Source organism: Musa acuminata, chromosome BXJ3-4, assembly GCF_036884655.1.
Source record: "Musa acuminata AAA Group cultivar baxijiao chromosome BXJ3-4, Cavendish_Baxijiao_AAA, whole genome shotgun sequence".
NCBI lineage: Eukaryota > Viridiplantae > Streptophyta > Magnoliopsida > Zingiberales > Musaceae > Musa > Musa acuminata.
This window is the reverse complement of record NC_088352.1, coordinates 35171558-35192692: the sequence shown is the minus strand read 5'-3', so window position 1 is coordinate 35192692 and position 21135 is coordinate 35171558. Positions and strand designations below refer to the sequence as shown.

At 37.1% G+C, this 21135-nt stretch overlaps 2 protein-coding genes across 2 annotated transcripts; both read right to left on the bottom strand.

Annotated features, from left to right (window-relative positions):
- Positions 1–3172: 3172 nt before the first annotated feature.
- Positions 3173–5698, bottom strand: LOC135636407 (receptor-like protein kinase 7). The gene has a single exon (XM_065148095.1). It carries the CDS (start codon positions 5696–5698, stop codon positions 3173–3175), a length of 2526 nt encoding a protein of 841 aa, XP_065004167.1.
- A 1323-nt stretch (positions 5699–7021) lies between these two features.
- LOC135636180 (uncharacterized) lies at positions 7022–11702 on the bottom strand. The gene is made up of 3 exons (XM_065147793.1): positions 10996–11702; positions 8398–10137; positions 7022–7463 (listed from the first exon to the last, which is right to left on the bottom strand). The coding sequence occupies exons 2-3, from the start codon at positions 10075–10077 to the stop codon at positions 7308–7310; spliced, it is 1836 nt and encodes a 611-aa protein (XP_065003865.1). The 5' UTR covers positions 10078–10137; positions 10996–11702; the 3' UTR covers positions 7022–7307.
- Positions 11703–21135: the final 9433 nt, after the last annotated feature.

Genomic DNA, 21135 nt, shown 5'->3' with positions numbered 1-21135 from the left:
TCCTCGATCCTTTTCGCTTCTCTATCCGTTAACACCTTACCCCTTCAGATACCGGTGTAGTTGTTGGTAACGTACATAGGCCCTACAGGATCTACCGACTGGGAATTAATCGGGATGAAATTAAGGGTAAGATCCAGGGGTGGCCAAGATTCAGTTTTCTTGGCGATAAAGATGTGCGGCTTTCCGTAGCCCGCCTTCTTCCTCTCTCAATTCCCCTCGCATCTCTCCTCATAGAAAACAGATCATCTTCTATGTCGCACGATTTCTTGTGATTTCTTTCCGTTATTGCATGTTCCTCTCGACTACCATCGGCTTTTCGGCTTAATTTTGGATATCGCTGTGGAGTTTTGCTCGGAAATAAGGCGCTGTATTTTCGGCTTTTGGTGCGGGATTTTCTTCCTGGGTACATCTTTGATCGCAGTCACGATTTGGGTTGGGAAAGATTTCAAGATTTCTTTTGGTTGGACTGGGTTCGATAGATTTAGGTTTTCTTGTGGTCTCTGGAAGGGCGAAAATTCCTATGAGACGTTTCTCGAGTGCCCTTTCTTGCGGTTTCTTATCTGCGGTGAAAAAGACATGAGTTTGAGTGGCAAGATTTCAAGATTTCTTTTGGTTGGACTGGGTTCGATAGATTTAGGTTTTCTTGTGGTCTCTGGAAGGGCGAAAATTCCTATGAGACGTTTCTCGAGTGCCCTTTCTTGCGGTTTCTTATCTGCGGTGAAAAAGACATGAGTTTGAGTGGCAAGATCCGTAAAGTTTGTAATAGGAATAGGCCCTCTGCTGTGGTGGAATCTGTGAAGGGTGCTAACAGGAGAGAAGAGGCAGAAGCCGAGAAGGAATCTCTTTTGCCTGCAGAAGAGAGTGGAGGAGTGGCGACCGGTAGGAGGAAGAAGGGCTCGGCGAGGAACGTCCAGTGGAATGATTGCAAAGGCGACAATCTGGTAGAGGTTTTGGAATTCCAGCCCAGGTCAATCCCAACTCCCTGTACCAGGCATTCCTACTTTTTCAAAGGCTTATTTAATCTTTCTTTCTGATTTCTTTTCTTATATGGTTGAAATAGACGAACTAGCCATCTCTGTTAGAGGAAATCTACCAAATTGTTGCCATGCTAGCCATCTATGGTTTACTTCATACATGGAGCACTGATCTTTATAATTGTTTGGTGGCATCATTGTTCTTCTGTTCTCTTTTTTATATCACTGATTTATGCAGGTGACTAATCTTTTTGTTATGCAGTTGATTTACTTTTCTTTTTCATAATTTAGTGTCATAGGTTATTGTGTATATAAATCTTTGTGTTATGCAGTTGCTTTACTTTTTTTTGGCCAAAATTTAGTATATGTGCTTCTATGAGCGAGATTAGTATTTTATAAGTATTTTCCTTGGACTTGATGACTGTCTTATTTATGGTGTATTTGGGAACACATTTGAGATGTGTATTGAGGGTCCAATACATATTTCAAATGAGAATTAATATTTGATAAATTATTTTCAAATTTTATTTGGTTTGGATGCTACATTACAAATACTCAAAGGGTGCTATCTCAAGTTAACATTAACATTTTAGCATTTGTAGGATGCTAATGTATTTTTTTAAAATTTTAAAATATCTTATGATATTATCTAAAATTATAACATTTCCAATATGATTTAGTGAGAAACTAATATGATTTATGTCTTTTATAAGGTAATTTTTAATTTATTTCTAAATATTATTTATTTATTTATATGATTATATTTTTATTTATTATATATCTAGGCAATATATCTTTTTTAAAAGATTACACACACACATATATATTTATTTAAATAAAAAATATATATTTACCTTTGAATAAATATTTAAAATATTAAAATGATCAATTTATTATATAATATTCAACGTGCTTTTGAAACAATTTTAATAAATAACACGTACGTCAATGTAAATTTAAAATATAATTTTCATCTATTGTTATCAAGCACTCAAAGCATTCCATAATTGTACATTCATTCAAGTTTCTTTCTCAAGATGCATATTAAAAATATAAACATATTCCAAATGTAGCCTGAATGCCTCTTCATTAGTTAACCTGTTAAGAACAAGTATATGTTACAAGAAATTATGTTAACAAATTCAAACAGAGTTTACGCTAAGCAGAGCTGAATACTTGGAAAGTAACCATCGCTGCTAACAGTATCTTTGTTGTGGTTGATTATGAAAATCCAAGCGGATTACATGACTAAGATTTATTTAGATGGAAAACTGGTCTAGTTCCCTTTTAGCGTCGAGCTACATGTGATCGACCGATGGACAGGTAGAGGACACTTGGTTTTGGTTTTGGAAAGTAGACATCTCTAAAGGAATTGCGGTGGAAGTGCCTAGGATTGATTAGAAACTACTATTAATTATAATCATATGGGTAGTATGTGTTTCAAAAGAGTCTGAATTTTGTTTAAGGAAAAAAGTAGCTCTTTAAGTGTTACGTAAAGGGTCTATGTGGATGTGTAACAAACTGGATTGAAGTAGATACTTTTGGATTATAAAATAATCGTTCTAAATATTTTGATATTACATGCCAATAGAGACATTTGTTTTTTGTTATCTTCTTTTACAACTTGTTGTGGAAATTAATTTCAAAGGCTTGTCAAAGTAAGAATTAATTTTCATATCTTTGGTATATATATACTTATAATTTTTTCCTGGATTATTTACAGTGATTCAAGCGACTCTGAGGATGAGTATTTGGATTCTTGTTTGTGCACCATTATGTAAATCTTCTGCACAGATTACATCGTTTCTGCAGTAGAAGTATTCAATACCAACAGATTGTGGGAGGCTCTAATCACAGAATACATAGTCTGTATGCTTGCTCACTATTTATTTAGTTGATGTAGTGGAAAATCTTGAGGATGACCTTTATTATTGCTTGACTTGAAAGTGTTGCTGCCTATCAAAGAGAGAATCTTTCTTGACATTTTAAACTTGTTTTGTCGGAAGAATTATGCACATTCCATACTTGATGCCTTTTGTGGAAGCAAATCCTTCTTCTATGCTTGCTGGAGTTCTGTTATTGTGTGTCCATCGTCTCTTCTCTTTTCCTTTCTTTGGTAAGTATATCGATTTGTTTCCATAGTGACTGCTTGCTTCAGTATGTGGTAAGAACATTTGAGACGTGGAGGTTCACCTCTTCTACCCTATGGATAATCTCGACAGCACCTTATCCATGGAACGAAAGAAAGCAAGCCTCCAAGATGTTTTGAAGGATAAAAGGCCTATGAATCCCCAAAAACCCACCACAAATCCGTGTCCGGTGCCGAGATATAACCATACGATTTCTTCCCCGTCGCCGTTCTCCTCAACATCAGTCGACCATTCCCAATGATCCGAACACTTGTTGGGTAACGAAGGTCCACAGAGCCCGTCGTTGCCGGCGTAAACTGAGGGGTCAAGCGTCTGCAGTTGATTGCCCGAGGGTATTCTCCCCGACAAGTTGTTGCTTGACAGGTCCAACGAATCCAGAAATGTCAATGAAGCGATGCTTGGGGGGATTGCACCTGAAAGTTGATTCCTTGACAAGTCCAGAGATTCTATCAGGTCCAGATTGCCGATCGCACTTGGTATAGATCCTGTCAGATCGTTCCTGGATAAGTTTAGGTAGACCATTCCTGAAAGATTTGTCAGCTCCGATGGGATCTCCTGCGAAAGAAAGTTGCACGAGAGATCGATGCCTCGAACCAGTGAAAGTGTCCGCTTGAAGAAAGACATTTCCCCCTTCCACATCAAAGAAACGCTGTCCGAGTAACCAAATACGTTTCCGTCCAAATCGTCTCGCTGTTGTCGTCTGATGGCCATCGCTGTTAGATTACCGACGCTCCGTGGTATGCTTCCCGTGAGCTCGTTGTCAGCGAGGTCCAAGAGCTGAAGCGCCGCAAGGCGAAATAGCTGTGGAGGAATGCCGCCGCTGAACCTATTCACGCGCAAGCGGAGAATCTTCAGCGCTGGGAAGCTGTCTCCTATCCATGGCGGAACCTCTCCATGGAACCTGTTTTCTCCGAGGTCAAGCGTGACAAGACCATGACACTTGCGCAGCGACAAAGGAAATCGACCGGTGAAAGAGTTGTTGCTCAAGTGCAACGTGTGAAGACTAACCATGGAGCCCATCGTGCTCGGAATCCTCCCGGTGAGATTATTGCTGGACAAATCCAAGAAGGTCAAGTTTTCCATGCGCCGCCAACAGTCGGGAATATGTCCGGAGAGCTGGTTGCCCGCCATGAGCAAGTAAACGAGCGTCCTGGATTCTCCCAGGTGTGGCGACAGTGTTCCTGTCAGTTGATTGTAGGAGACGTCCATGTATTGTAGGTAGAGCCACCTTGCTCCTGTGATGTCCGGCAGCTTGCCAGAGAAGTAGTTGTTGTTGAGAAACAGAAATCTCAGTGGCTTGGCCTCGCCGATCGCTGCGCTTACTGGGCCTTCGAATCGGTTGAATGCGAGGTCTATGATCTCCAGATTGGGCAGGCCCCAGAGCCTGGCAGGAACCACGCCGTTGAGGGAGTTGTTTCTCACCCTCAACCTGACCAACGATGAGCAGTTGGCGTAGCTCTCTGGTATCTTTCCGGTGAATTTGTTGTCTCCCGTTAGAATCTTCCTCATCTTCCCCTTCCGGCACATATCAGGTGGGATCTCGCCGGTGAAAAAGTTATCCCACACGTCTATGTGCTCGAACTCCGACACGCTCCCGAGCTTCGGCGGAAGCATTCCAGTGAGCCCATTTGAGTAGAGACCAAGGGTGGTTAGGTACCGGAAGTCCCCCAACTCCAGCGGGACCTCGCCGGAGAAGTCATTAAGAAATAGTTGGAGGGAGACGAGGTTATTCAGACTGCGGAGCTCGGAGAGATCCCCTTTCAACAAATTCATGGACGCATCGAGATAGGCCAGGTTGGAGAGGTTTCCGAACCCCGGCGGAAGGCTTCCGGTTAGCGAGTTGTTGTAGAGTTCCAGCTGCCAGAGGTTGCGGAGCCTTGCGATCTCCGCAGTGATTCCACCGGTGAGGAAGTTGTCGGCGAGCTCAAGGTCGACGAGGTGCGTCAGGTTCCCGATGGAAGACGGGATCTCGCCGCGGATGTTGCAGTCCGATAGGAACAGCCAAGTGAGCCTGGCAAAGTTCACCACCACCTCAGGGAAGGGACTGGAATCGAACAAGTTGTCTCCGAGGCTTAGCACCTCCAGATCTGTGAGGTTACCCAGCGAGCCCCACGGGAAGAGGCCGGTGAGGGCGTTGTCGGATAGGTTCAGGACTCGGAGCTCGTTCAGAGGCGCCAAGCCGGGGACGGCCCCGGTGAGAGAATTGAAGCCGAGATCGAGATGGCGGAGACTGGTGCAGTTGAGGAGGCCGACAGTGATGGAGCAGGAGAGGAGGTTGGAGCCGAGGGAGAGTCTGGAGAGCGAGGGGAGGCGGCAAAGGGAACGGAAGGGTATCGTGCCGGAGAGGCCCGAGTCGGTGAGGTCGAGCTCGGAGACGGAGCCGGTGGAGTCGCACTTGATCCCGGCAAAGCTGCAAGTGGAGCGACCCTCCGAGGTCCATGATTCGAAGGTGTTATTCTTGGTGGTACTCAGAGATGCTTTGAATTCTAAAAGAATATGCAGCTCTTCCTCCGGCGATGAATTGCCACCCCGGAGGAGGCAGAGGAAGAGGAGCAGCAGCAGAAGGGAGCTCATATTTGGGCCGGAAATGATGGTAATCTTCGAGGGAATTATTGGCCATGCTCGGAGTCTCTTCCATAGGACAGTGTCCTATTTGCTGCACATGCTGAAAACCAGTGTTCTAGGAAGTTGCAGTGTTACAGGAATTCTTCCTTTGCCTGTAAAGTGACAGGCACCTGAGTTTGATGAATAAAAAATTAATAACGATGGAACTTAGAATCATAATTTTAATAATATTTTTTAATTTATTATAATGAATAGTGATGCTGTTGTAATTTTTCTTGGCAATAGATACTTAACTTCTAGGAATAGTCTGTATGGTGGCAGCTGCAATTCTTGGAGCTGTACAGACAATAAATAGGACATACCCAGTCAAGTATTTTAGTGGATATTCTTCCTGGAGTATTTTAATTTTGGTCAGGAATATTAAAAGATTGGCATACTATTCATTTATTTGAACTTATATATTTGGATTGATGGTTTGGATGGCTCAAAAAACCTTTAGTTACATACAAAAATAAATTAAACACTAATTTCATTCTTTCTCTCCTTTTTTTTGAAAATAATTTCAATACATTACATTAACCCCTATTTACATGGTGATTAATTAGTACATGGACTTCAAATTTTAAACTACTTACATATCTAATCATAAATTTTAATCTATTATTTATGCTCATCAGACTAATGATTTAATTTTTTCATCATGGATTTAGTGACTTTCTTTTTTCTTCTAGTTAAGAGTTTGAGTTGCATAAGAAGTATCAACTTAAAAATGTAAACCAAATAGATTGGCAAACACATAATCATATATCTCTCTTTTAACTGAGTTGGTCGACTAGGATTGAGGGCAAAAATGATAACTTACTTATGAAGCAGTCCCTATGATTAGGGTTTGAAGTTCTCTATAAGCATATAGTTTCATCTCTTTGAGAATAAGATCTATCTACAATTACATCATATGACGACTTTTAAAAGGATGAAACCCCTTATAACGTTCCAAGGTTTGATATTCCTCAAAGATCAATCTATATATAATTAATTCCTCCTCTAGGGTTTTATCACCGTAGCCACCTCAGAGGTATCATGCTCTCGCTCCCGTTGTCGTTCTCGCTCGCAATGTTATTGGGAGAAAGCGGTTCAATCAGCTCAGAGGGAAGGCCTTAGCACTGCACTCACAAGTATCATGCAGTCTAATAATGAAGTTGTTCTAAGAGCATCAGAACAACTCAATCAAGACGGTTTTCCTTTCTTTCTTCTTCTTCTTCTTGTTAGGTGATCACGGAGTTCTGCAAGGCAATAGGGGCTGATGGAAAGCAGAGACAAGCGTTGATCCGCTTGGCAAAGAAGAATGGAGAAAGACTTGGATTCTTAGCATGAGGATCCACTTTTGATGATGTTTCTTTGGGTTACAGGTTTTGAGATCATCACTAGAGTGGGAAAACTGTATAATATGCCCACTGGATTTACATCAGAGAGGTTGAATCTTCCTATTCTGATTCAATCAAACTAAACAATATTTTCCTTCTATTCACTGTGTGTCAGTTCATCATTTCAGGAAACTGTTTCTGCAAGTTGGAGAAACAGTTTCTTCCATTTGTTCCACATTAAAAACATGTGTATGTTACAGCTTTGGACACAATTCTAGAGTCTCCGAGTGGATGAACGCAACTCCTATGGAGAAAGACTGCAGGGCTGATAACTTCGACTGGAAGTTCACGATATACAAGTCTTTGCTCACAGTCAACATTTGGAGAGACGGTTGTGTGTGTTTTCCACCCTGAGAATGAACACAACAAAATTTACACATTAATGAACATTAATCACATAGAAACAGTCATGTAGTGTCTTTTTCATCTATTAGGCACTAAGCATGCAATGAGAAACATCCAAATGGTCAACTCATACCGATGCAATCTATGTTGGGAAGTAATCAAGGTATTGTTCATGGTGAGACATGTAACCAAAGTAGACAGAAAAGAATGGTCTGTGTTTTGCAACATGAAGTATGACTACTACTGCACATAATATATTACAAGCTTGTGTTCATCTAGCAAAAGGAAAAGCCAGAATAGAAATGAAAAGCACAAACGAAAAAAAGGTATAAAAAACAGATCATGATCTGTGTGCAATCGATGATTCATTAGCAATTGGTTCACCAATCATCAGCAGCGTAACTGGAGAGATTCAAAAGTGCAGGAGTAAAAAGAAAAGGGTGGATGACAATCCATTTAACGATCGTCGCTATGGTACCAAAATTTACCTGTATGAAGTCTCACGGAATGACCAGGAAAATTGTGTGAAATACATAATCAGAGATGCTTGGAATTGAAAAGAAAAACAAATTGGCAAGACAGATTCAATCTATCACATAGGACAGATGATATAGTTTTCTGACCATATAAATTCACAGATCTTGTCTGCACATGCTAACATATTTGGAAATCTCTGGAAGATAAAGAAGAATTAATAAATTTTCAGAATTGACAATAAATCCAAATAATAATGTGATATCCAATGATTCATCGTTTAAGCTCAAGAAGATGAAAAACTAGATTCAACCATGGAACTTCACTTAAAATTGCTAGGCAACATCAGGTTCATAAAAGTGCCATGCGAGCACACAAGGTCAAATAATCAATACAAAAGCTGGAGACAACAAAAGTAGTCAAAATGAGACCAAACAATCTAATGAATTAAAATGTATACTGCACCTCTATAAACAGTTCAAATGACTTGCAATCCTCTTCCGACTCGGCCTCAGGCAAAACTTTTGAACAGATAGAGTCATTGTTTAGTACTTTTATTGGACACCCGACATCCCATCCACCACAGTCACAATGTCCATTTGACTTCCATCTCTCAGTAAGACTAGAAGGGCCACCACCTCTGGCAATTGGATCACCATGAAACCCAGCTGGGACTAGAACGGTCACATTCCTGGAAATCTTCTTTGTGGCACTTCTGGATGTGTTTTCACAACTTTCAGAAGAAGATGATGGGTACTCTTGAAAAAAATTAGCATCATCGGTTTTAACTTTCTCCAAGAACTTGAGGCCCCAACCGCCAAAAGCTGCTCCTTTTGAGCTATTATATCCATAATCTCTGACAACTATTGCAGTCAACTCACGATTGGGTGGGAACTCATTTGCAAAGTGAACTGCACGATCTGATTCATCAATAATTTGCAGCTCATCAGGAAAAAGATGGCATGGCTCCTCAAACTGAGTACCTGATTCATCAACCTTAAGTTTTTGGCCACTTTTACGGGTAGGTGTAAATATCTTAGCCACTTTTTTGGATCTCATATTAATCCTCTTGAAATTAGATAATGACTTTTTCTTCTCAGTGGACTGTTCTTCTTCTTTGGCACCAAATAAAACAAACTCAGTCTCCATGAATTTAGATCTGTTAGAGTTCACAATTAAAGAACTTGATACCTTCATCTTTCCAACATGTGAAGAAGCATCAATAACGATTTTCTTCCACTTCTTTCTGCTAGCTTTCCATGAATGGAACTGATAAATATAATCCAGGGGCTTGTCAACAGAGGCTCTGATCTTCTGAGGTCTGGCCATGTATACTTCACATCCATCATCATCCACGACAAATAAGAAATAAGGAATGTTGCCCTCCGATACACAGTGAAGAAGTGCAGCAGATGTGACAAAGCCATCTGAAGGTGAGGCGGACTGGTAGGAGGAAATTGACCTTGTACTTGAGCAAGAACAAATCGACTCTTGAGAGAATTTTGTTTCAGATCCATGTTTCCTAAGAGATTTTGTCAGTGATCTACAATTCCAAGGAGATCTTGCTAAATCCGAGAATTTCATTTCTCTGGTGTTGGCCGATCTCAAACTAATATGATTCATACCAACATCTTGTTTAAGTGGATCAAAAGGCAATGGCATTTCCGTGAGGCCTATTCTCTTCATGATCCCTTCTACTGAATCATATATTAATTTAGCTGGAGAAGTAATGATTACATTTTCCGACTGCTCATCAGGTGAATATTCAACAGAGAAGGTGCTCAGATTGTCCATGCTTCGAGTTGCTTTCCTATGCTTTGAGCTTTTGAAGTCTACACCAGAAGCAGTCATATCAGCAGGGATGTTTATATCGTCATCCATGATATAATCATGAAAGTTGATCTGATTGCTGCATGGATATGTTCTTTGGATCTGTCTGCATCTTCTACTAAGCTTTAGGTGTTTGATATCCCAAACGAAAGGAATCTTGCTAATAAGTTCCTTCAAATCCAGTTTAACTTCCAAAAAATTAACATTAGTGTGGTTGTCTTCTCCAACTTCTGCACTATTTACCAAACAAGAAGTTGCAGCACATTTATCTCTTAGCAGTTCTTGCCCTTCCAAGTTCATATTTTCTGATGTCATGTTAGAACAGCATGTATCGTGACACCAAACTTCAGAAGAACAAACCTGGAAAACTTCACGCTGCAATGATAAAAACAATATACATGTCCATGACAGAGTAAAGGCATACATTTATACGAATAAGTTCCATGTGCAAATAAATTTGATGTATCTTTTGTATTACACTAGTGAAATCACAAGTACCCCTATCATAAAAATCTTTTGGGAAGAATAACTCAAATTTCATTGGGTTACTAAATGCCACCGATTCAAGCCATACAGTTTCCAGAGTATCATTTTCTTTTTCTGATTGGCGAAAAATTTATTTTCTAACATATAAATAATGTCATGAATTGGGTACAAAGAAAACTCTATTTGAAAAAGAAAAATGAAGATGTAAACATTGCACACTTACATTACACTTAAGCATGAAAATGATATTAGCATCTCATTCGACGGAAAGCACAAGCTGCTTTCTACTTGAATACGTTTATAAAGATGAGTTCAAAGTGCAATGCCTCAATGGAAATTTATATTACTACAGCGAGCCTAAAGTTGATTCTTCATCTTTAATTCCCAAAGTTAATATACTATTTTCCAATTCATGTCAAATAGCACTCCATGTTTAAGGCCTTTGTTACCACCCATAAGCTATCCCTGTGAGACATTCTCCTAAATTATCATTAGAGAAATACATCACGGCCATATCTACCACTCTCACTAGATTTCTAACATATATATCAACAGTTGGAATGTCATATCCCTTTTCTCCTACAAATTCCCCATCACATGTTGAGTCTTTACTTTTATTATTCCAAAGAGCAATTTGGTAAAGCTCCTTAATCTTCATCGGATGCCTAACATCCAAAGCCCTTCACAAAACCCTAAATAAAGATATGAAACTAAAGAAACATAAGAGCAGGGCATTAAAGATCTCACCTCGGATGCAGATGTTGGCCAGACTTGCGTCGGAGCTGCTTATAGAAAGGGATCGTTTTTGTCTTTTAGCGAATCAAGATCTCAAGACCCACAAGAACAGAGACAGGGAGGATCAACAAGAAGAGGAAGGCATGCACAATATATTCTTTGGGTGAAAATCGAATGGGTCTTCTGCTGATATGATCAGTAAAGAGAGAGATTGGAGACGGAGATTGGAAAGGAAGAGACAACAGGATTATTAGAGGAAAGAGAAGGGGAGGGGAATAAACCGATAACTGTAGCAGCAAACAAAGGAGTAGAAATGAAGTACTGTAAAGCAAGATAAGGAGACCAGCAGAGAAAAGAACGTTTTCCTCCCCAAATCTGAGTAGGCATTTTTGCGTCAAAAGTTCTCAAGCATTAAACAGCTATAGTTCCCTCGCAGAGAACCAAAAACGGCCATCAAAGCACCGGAAACAACTGTAACCCCCCAATCCACCATTAATGACTGCAGGGAGGCCAAAAACTAGAGAAGGAAGCAGTCCAAAAGAACAATCAAATCCAAGACGTCGTGGTTAGCGGTGGGAATGCCACCTGCTCCGCGACCCCCATGTGAATCAAAGCCTCAAAATCCGGTCTTTTATGTAAAATACATCCCAAAATTGGATTTTTTTACTCGTTCTTCCCTCTCTGATAAGCGAGAAAATTATGACGCTAATAAAAATTGCCGCGTGTTCGATCCATTTCTGCTCGTCTCTGCTCCAGTCAAAGACTAAAGAAGAGAGGACAGAGAGAGAGGTGGCCGCAGAGTGCAGAGTACAGCGGGTCCCCATCTCCTTGGCCTACTCTAGTCAAAGCGAGAAAAAGAAGAAGACAAGAGAAGTAAAGAGAACAAAAATAGAGAGAGAGAGAGAGAGAGGAAAGTAGTTGGGCGAAGAGACGGAAACCAAATTGATGTGAACGTGCGTGGATTCGTGTTGCGTCCACCATCCATCTCCCGATATCCTTGCTTGCTTGCTTCCGGTGTTCCCTCAACATGACTGCGAGAAGGGAGGCTGCATTGGGTGACGCCTGATCAGGGAACGCTGCACTCGGTCGGCTCTGCGACAGAATTTAATCCGTGTGGGCGGCGAGCGGCGCGAATTAAGGCGCATGTTGGTCGATCAATTGCAGGGTGGCGAGACGATGTGTTTGCGGACGAGAAACGTGTGACCAATGAAAAAGAAAGCAAGAAAACAAGACAAAAATTGCAAGCATCTGTGTTCCAAGAGCTTCACAGAGAAGAACCAAAAACTATTTCTGCATCTTGCAGAGTCTCAAACTGCTGATAGATGATACTGCATGTGATGGACGATCTGATCTCCCATTTTCCAGAGAAAAGATGTAATCTCTGTTTCTTTTCTTGGCAGCATTAATATGTTCTCAAGCATCGGAAAACACACCAGCAATATGATCTTTTTATCTTGCCCCGTGTTCCTCCGAGAACATGCGAAAGGACTAATTTACTTCACTGCAACCCAATGGCATGCTTACTTTTATGATGTAGATGAGGTTCATTACCTGCTTTAGAATTCATGAGGATTTGTAATGGGTTTTTTAGGATGATTTATTGTGAAAGGCTCTCGGTTCTGTTCTAAACAAAAGAATGATCCAACTTTTACTGGTAAAAGCTTCTTCTAATAGATTATTTTTGTCCCAAAGCATGATAGAGACAGTGTCTCCCTTTGGCTATCAAGCGCCCGACGTCCATTATTGGATTGGGTCAAGGGCGAAGTCAACAAGAGTTGACCTTTGTCGGTGCCAGCGTGCAACATGGCGAGCAGTAATGGGCACAGACGAAGATTTCCTGTTCTCCAAGACTTGCTTCGTCCATGACTCTGTGCCTTTGCTAACTAATAAAGGTTCGATATCATGCATGAATGGACATATTTATTGGACAGCAAACATTTCTTTCTTTTTTTTGAATTTTTTTTATTGATGGAAAAGACATGTAATGAAATCCGGCCTCGTTTTGTTATTGTTATCATTCTTTTCTTATTTTTGTATTGCATATGGTACATCACCAGAACACAAAGGAATGGGAAGAAGATGAAACAGAAGAAAAAGAAAACCTAAACCACTGCATAAATACATATATTGTTCTCTTCAAATCGCACAACTCCATGTGTATTTATATATATACACACACACACACAGAGAGAGAGAGAGAGGGAATGGCGTGAGAAGAAAAGATCAAAAGAAGAGGAAGTGAGAAGCTTGGGTTCCGAGGTTGACGGTGGGCCGGAAGAGGGAAGACGTATGTTCCACCGAGGGTGGAAGCAGAAACAATAACAGCAAACAAAAACATTTTTGTTTTCTTGATAGATCATCCTGGTATTGCATATCCTAGTCGTGTTTCGAGAATCTGCAATGGGAACACCAGAGTTTACCAATTTCGATCCTTCATATATAGGCGATTGTCGAAGCTTTTGGGTGGAGTTCGAGAGCGAAGAACGGGAGAGTCACAGAGATATATATATACATATACATATATATATATATATATATATATATATATATATATATATATATATATTATGTGTTTGATGATAATGGTTTGATTTATATTCCTAAAGACTTGCTGACGTATAGTAGTGGTTACTCTGAAAATATTTGCACTCTCAATTGAACACTTGCCTCATTTGCAATTTTTTATCGACTCTTCCTCTCATATATTCTTCGAATGTGTCTTTACTTGTCATTTACGATAACTAGTTAGAAAGTGCATTACAACTCTTCTCCTATTAGCCCACGGCTATTGATTGTTTGAGGGACAAGATCTACCAAAGGAAGATGCGGAAAAAAAAAAATCTCATTGGTTCTTCTCTCTAGTTTTTATGGCTCAATCCCAATGATCACATATTTAGTAATTCACATGATTTTTATGTTGTAAAGTGGATGTCATGACAAGTATTTTTTGTCCAATTACATTAGATACTAATCAAACGCAAGATAGAGAATAAGATTTTTAATACTACTAATTATTGAATCTCGGATTTTGATAATGAAATTAATTGATGAGTTTACGATCTAATCTGCATTTTGAGTGACATGGCGCTAACTTCGATTAAAAAAGATAAATTGATTTAAGTATGAGGAATCTAACGTTAGGCCGAAATAAAATATATAAAGAGATTAGACGTTGAGCCGGAGGATCGGTTGATGTACCGGCAAAAGGACTTCGTGTCACGAGTTTGAGTATCGGGCCAAAGGATTGAACATTGCGTTAAGGAGATCAAATGTTGCGGAGGTTAACATGTCGATTGGGCAATACGCCGAAAGAGAGGACGATGTGTCGAAGGATCGAACGAAGCGTCAAAGAATCGAACGAAGCGCTGAATGAACCAATGACACATCGGACAACGTAGAACTCATGCTTATAATAATTTATCTAGATTGAAGTAGTTATGATTATAATTGAATTAGTTTTAGGTGTAACTATGCCAACTCAATTAGGGGCCCATTAGGCTTGAGTTGGGGCTATTTTGGGCCATGTAAGACCCATACAACAACCCTTAGCAGGCCTAGGTGGTGGCATCGCTTAGGACTCGGCCTCCTAGGTTCTCTAGATAGGGGTACTACATAATGTCAATGTCAAACTGAGCAGTGGTACTTGCCAATGTCAGATTGACAAGTGATGGTACCATTAGTTATCAATATGTCAAGCGATGGTACCATCAGTATCCTGAAAACCCATAATGAGATTGTTTTGGCTCCAAATTTGAATCCATTTGGGGCCTATAAATATCTCAATCCTTCTTGCTTAAAAAAGCACGAAAGTAGAACCAAAATTCTATGATTCTAAGGTTGTAAACCCTATTAGAAAATTGAGTTTCCTCCGTAGTGGAAGCCAATAGTATTGAGTGAAGAGAGATCGAGAATAGATGTAGGTCACGAACAATTATAAAATTGGTGTGCCTCTCTTTCTGTGCTTGTTTACTTGTTCTGCAACTGCTTTACCTACTCATTACTACTTTTATAAATATTTTAAGTTTAAATATTTTTTCGATACGAGTTTATTGAACGAAGAATTTCAAATTTACGTAATTTTACGTAAGCACTAATTCACCCATCTTAATATCGATTTTGATCCTAACACTAACTTGTATCTTCTTAAATATACCCTTCAATCTGATTGTTTTTTTCGATTAAATTCTTTACCAAGCATAGGATACATAATCAAAGATAATAAAAAATATATATCTTTTATGTATTAAATATTAATTCATTTCATATAATACAGGTATCGTAATCTAATATAGATAATGTAGGCTCTTTCTTTTTTTTGTTACTTGATTCTTTCCCTTATCCCTTACTATCATTTATATCCAACGATCCCTATTTTCTTATATGTTTCTTCTAGACTTACCAATAACAAGAGGTAGTATAATACACTAAATATCTTATCTATGATCCTCAATAACTGATAAGCACCTATTCTTATAATTAATTCTTCCCGATATGTATCGTTATCAAATTTATGAATTATAATCAAACATATATTCATTCATAATAAGTCATTAGAACATAATAAATAATAACAGATTAAAAAGATAAACATTATAAGGAGAAAATAATATTCATAATCAAGTATTATATAAATCTAATAAAAATCAAATATCATGCATTAAAAAAATAGAAATGCATATTTCAATATATTTTTAATTTGAAAATAATATTTTAAACATTTAAAGGGATAAAAAAATTTAAAAACATCATGTAACATATTTTAATCTATCAATAAATTTTTTGATAATTAAATGAATAAAAAGATATTTTAGAACTATATATAACATGTTTTAATCTAAAAAATAAAAATTTTAAACATTTAATAGAATCAAAGAAAATTTTTATTTTTCAAGAAAAGCAAAGGAACCTACCTCTCCACAGTTCGATGCAATTTTTCATTCCTTTCGCTACTAGACTTTCGGTAAACAACAAAGGTAAGGAATCCCTTCCATTAAATAGGAGAATGTGAGGATTTTTTATTTTTATATTTATTTATATTTATTTATATTTAATTTACTAACAAAAATGACATTATCCTACTTGGAATATTGAATAATTATTTCCAAAATTTTATTAGCAAAAAAAGAAATAAAAGATCATACCTAAATTAAGAATTTGATTATACCCACTACTAAAGTCACTAAATGAGTAAATTACAAATCTTTAAAACTAGCTAAGTAATGCACTTTATTTTTAGGTACTGGTGGGTATTTTATAAAATTTTAAAACTAGCTAAGTAATTTCTCTTGAATCTATGTACTCAAGAGGTGGGTGAGGCTCTCCATTAATTAGATAGAGAAAATTGTCAAGAGTTTATGATCCCTTGCCATCAATTCCAATAGCTCAGCTGGAACTCAAATCATAAGATTTTTGGAATGCTTCATATCAATAAATAAGAGATGAGATAATATATATATATATATATGCAATTTTGAGTTTTATGTGTCTAGCATTTCTTTCATCATCAAGATATCTTAAAAGTGAATTATATTTTTTAAATATTTTATCTATATAATGTTTTATATAGAACATACGAGAAAGGTATAGTGTTGAGTATTTCTATCGATTGATTATATCATACAGGCTAGAGTTAGATAAAAAATTATTTTAAATTGAATTACCTAAATAATAATAGAATAGATATTGTTAATATAATATTCTCTCTATATAAACATACATATTCTACCAATGGACAGATTTACATGTGCTACTTATATAGTTCAATAACAATAGTAACCCAAAAAAGTTGTAACAATCTATTTCAATATAGTAATAAGTTCCATTGTGTATCTCATTTGAAATGAAAGAGAAAGATTGCAAAAACATGAGCAAGCAAAAAGGAGTTAAAAATAGATCAAAAGTGACTAATCGGTATAATATCAACTAAAAATATAACATTAGCTCAGTTGCTCAACAATGACGACAGATGGTGTTAAAAAACTTATAGATTCATGATACTGAGCTACTATTGATATAGTTTTTAGTCTCAATCATTGTGCACCTAAGCTTGAAAAAATAGAAAAAAAATCGATGATTAGGCCAAACATTTCGGGTGCACCCTAAAGAAGGTAAACCTCGGGGGAAGAAGCCCCCCACCAAAGCAAGGTTTCTAACAATAGTAGGGTAGAAAAAAATATAGAATTTAGTTTATGCTATGATGATCTATATGGAAGAATAATTTTGTTGATGCTTGCTTATGTAGAACAAAGAAGAATAGAGAAAATCTTTGTCATAGATTCTGTAGTCTAGATAGATGTTTTCTCTTCATTAGTACTAATACTTGTTATGCAATGGATTTCAATCTGAATGAGATGCTACTACCAAGTCAAAAGTCAAAAGTATTTGACATTCTATTTTTGGCACAACAGCAAACTTCTCCTTGGTGAATAGAAATGTGAACACCATAACACATGCCTTGCCAATTTTGCTAGAGTAAGCAACCCCTCCTCATGTCTAGGGAAGTGGTGCTGCTCATCTTTTTTCTAGCAACTTTGTCTTTTTATTGCCTTCATGGCCTTTAATTAAACAAAGAATTGTTATAAAAACACAACTATTATCTATGTTCATGCAGAAAATCATATCTTGAGAAAAATAAAATAATAATAATAATGAATAATTCTCTTTCGAGTAAACCTAAATCCATATCCAAGATTCTTAGTAAATTATCTCACAAAAAACATAAAAAACTCTTCACTCAACACTCTTTTAGACTAAATAGAAAAAAAATTCAACAAGCAACTAGAGTATTTTTACTTCAACATCTCTTTCTCATCAAACCCTTAAGATTACAAAATATTTATAAAATAAATAAGTCCTAAGTCATTAAGTGTTATTAAAAATTATATATATAATTATAACTCCTAAAAGTACTTATCAACCCAAATAATTTTTCTAATAATTATTTGAAACCTTAAGTTTTGGTTTCTTCTAATCTTTGTAACTCATCTTTTCAAGTTTATCTTTTGTCCCTTTAATGTTTTTGTTTACACTTAACAAAAAAATTCTTCACCTTTCTTTAAAATATTATAATAATATTTTTTCATTAATTTTATTCATTGAAAAATTATTATACTCAAATATTACCTAACCCTATTTTGGGTATTTCCTAATTTAATATTGGTTAATGTTAATTAGGAACATTTTTATAATTTATATTGGACATGATATCTCTCCTAATTAGGTTAGGAATATATATCTTAATTAAAAATATAGGTGGAGATTTAAAGAATATCTTAATTGGATTAGGAGTGTAAATCAAATAAAGATAATTAGATTATGACTCTTACTTACATTAGTGTTAGTATGACTCCTCCCTCTTCTCTCTAAGCCGTCAAAAGAGCAAGGTCAATGATAATGATAGAAAAAAATATCTATAGTAGAAGAGAGGAGTGAATGATGGGCATCTCCCTTGCTAGGAGGGATATTTCTCTTTTCCTTGTTTGCATTCTATTCGGTTCACATCCTTCTCTCCTATAATCTAAGTTTAGTAGTGTTTTACCACTAACTTGTTTTACATTACAAAATATATGATTTAAGAGAAGATAAGTAAGGAGACTAATTGATACTAGATAAGATTTCCCCAACTATATTCTGTTGAGCTCTGTTGAGGAAAATCCTCTCTCATAATCTGTATAAATATGAGAGAGATATGTTAATGTATTTAAGCTAAAGTTATTTATTTTTCTTTACTTCTTCAATAAAATTTCTTCAATAATTATTCTTATATTCTATTATTTTCATCACTAACCCTTTATATTTGGCCTAATGATTAGTTGTTATCTTCATGCATATTTATAAACTTTTTTTGTTAAAGATCTAATAATACCTACAGATATTCCTCTATTCTCTTCCTTCAAGATAGATCATGAAATTCTATCTAAATTAGAATTTAAAAATTATTTAGTTAACAACTGGACTAAATTTGTATGAACATGTTACACATGTCAAAAACTATCACAGAATTATATAGCTATGATTCCTTAAACCATAAGCTAATTTCTTTACTTGTTCCTAGTTGGCAAGCTAATTTCTTTACTTGTTGCTAGTTGGCAGCGCAACCCACCCCCCCCACACACACACACACCCACCCACCCCCAAACTATCTTTACTCAATACTTCAAATAGATCTTCTATAATGACATAGATTTCAAGATTTTATATCATACCAAAAGCTTCTTTAACCAACATTAAATGATCCACGTAATGTAACGTAGGACAAACTTAGAATAAACAAAAAGAAGTATTAAAAAGATTGTCATCTTTTTATACATGATTCACAATATATATGTATATACCATGCTTAAGTGATACTTGCACTATTTGACCTACATTTTGATGTATCTACATTATCTCATATATGCTACTCATATAGATGCCTCAATCACGTGAGTGATAGACATATGTGACTTGACACAATCTTTTTACTTATTATATTTTAATATTTTATTATTTTATATTATTTGTTGCTTGAATATATTATGATATTCATGGATCTATGTAATAGGAATTGGATCGTGATGAGATCATGATAATAAGACTGATTCACCTTTAAACATAAATCCTAAATAATCCTGGTTATATGTTACTCGAGAGAGACATAGAGATAATCGGACAAACTGATGTGCTGTATACCCGTTAATATGATGGATGCAATTGGTCTCATAGCTACTCATGTGGGAACACTAAGGATATAGTATAGGTGCTCATTGGAGAATGAGTTCATTAATTGATCCGCTTACGGAATGTTATATGGTTGATAATACCTTATTGTTAGATAGTGATTCCGTAGTCTCAGTAGTGTATCTGGTCCTTAGACTTGAGACACTAAGAATGTCTTGTATGAGTACTTCACTCTTTGATACTGGACTTCTAGGTCTAGAGGTTCCAGATCTAGCATAGCCAGTCATCGAGAGTGGTAGCCAATGATACAATAACTATTGAGTATCGATAGAGGATCATCCACTCTCGATGTCATAAGAGGAATATCTCATATGTTCTTGCTCAGACAAATCCCTGGCTAGGGTTATTCGGATTGAGAGAGAAAGAGTTCTCTAGGAGAATCCGATTAGAACGAGACTCGAATAGAAGTCATATGGGTCTGACAACACCATACCCGGTACATGGTCTCTGGGATATTAGATGGATGAGGAACTATAGGTACATGATAACTAAGGACAGACGAGTCCAATGGATTATATTCTCCTATATCTTTTGGGAACTGTGGCATAGTGGCATGATACGTCCATAGTTGATGGGTCGAGTGAATTATTATGTAGATAATAATTCACTGAGTCAGAAGTAGTTCTGACAGGTATGACTCACAGCCAGCTCGATATTGGGCCTAGAGGGTCACACACATATGGTAGGTATTACGATGAGTAGATGTTCGAATATGAGATATCCGTCGGAGCCCCTATCTTATTGGATATCCAATAAGCCCATAAATTATTGGATCATATGGATGAGATCCAATAAGAGCCCATGAGAGATTATTGGATAAAGATCCACTAATCTAAAATGTTTGAGTAGTTGGATGGAGATATAATACCCAATAGGACAATATTCATTATGGTTAAGTTGACAGTGGACCTCTATAAATATAAGGGAATTATTGGTATATAGGCTAGAGTCTTTTTAACTTGCCTCTCTTATTCTCCTCCCCTTCTCCTCCTCAAAGCAAGCTTGGAGTTTTGAAGAGCGTCGTCACAGCTCTACTGTATAGATCACCGCTAGAGAGGATGACACTTGACCTCCTTCACCCTCTCCTAGAGATCTACAGCGATTCAGGAATATATGATCTCCCTAGGTAATATATTCTATCTTATACACAATTTTAAGTTTCATGAATTTTTACGCACCAATCTTCGTACGACGACGAACACATATTTAAAAATTTGGGGATTTTATTTTTTCTGTTCTTCCGCGGCGCATGTAATATCGCCCCAATATTTTCCAATAGTGGTATCAGAGCTAGATTGTTCATGCGAAATATTAGTTTTGAACTGCATGTATAGTGTTTTGAAGAATCTTTTAACGTCAAAATCGTTGACACAAAAGCGAGAAAGAGCAGCAACTGTTGGTGACCTTGCTGCCATCCCATAGTAGCGTTGTCAT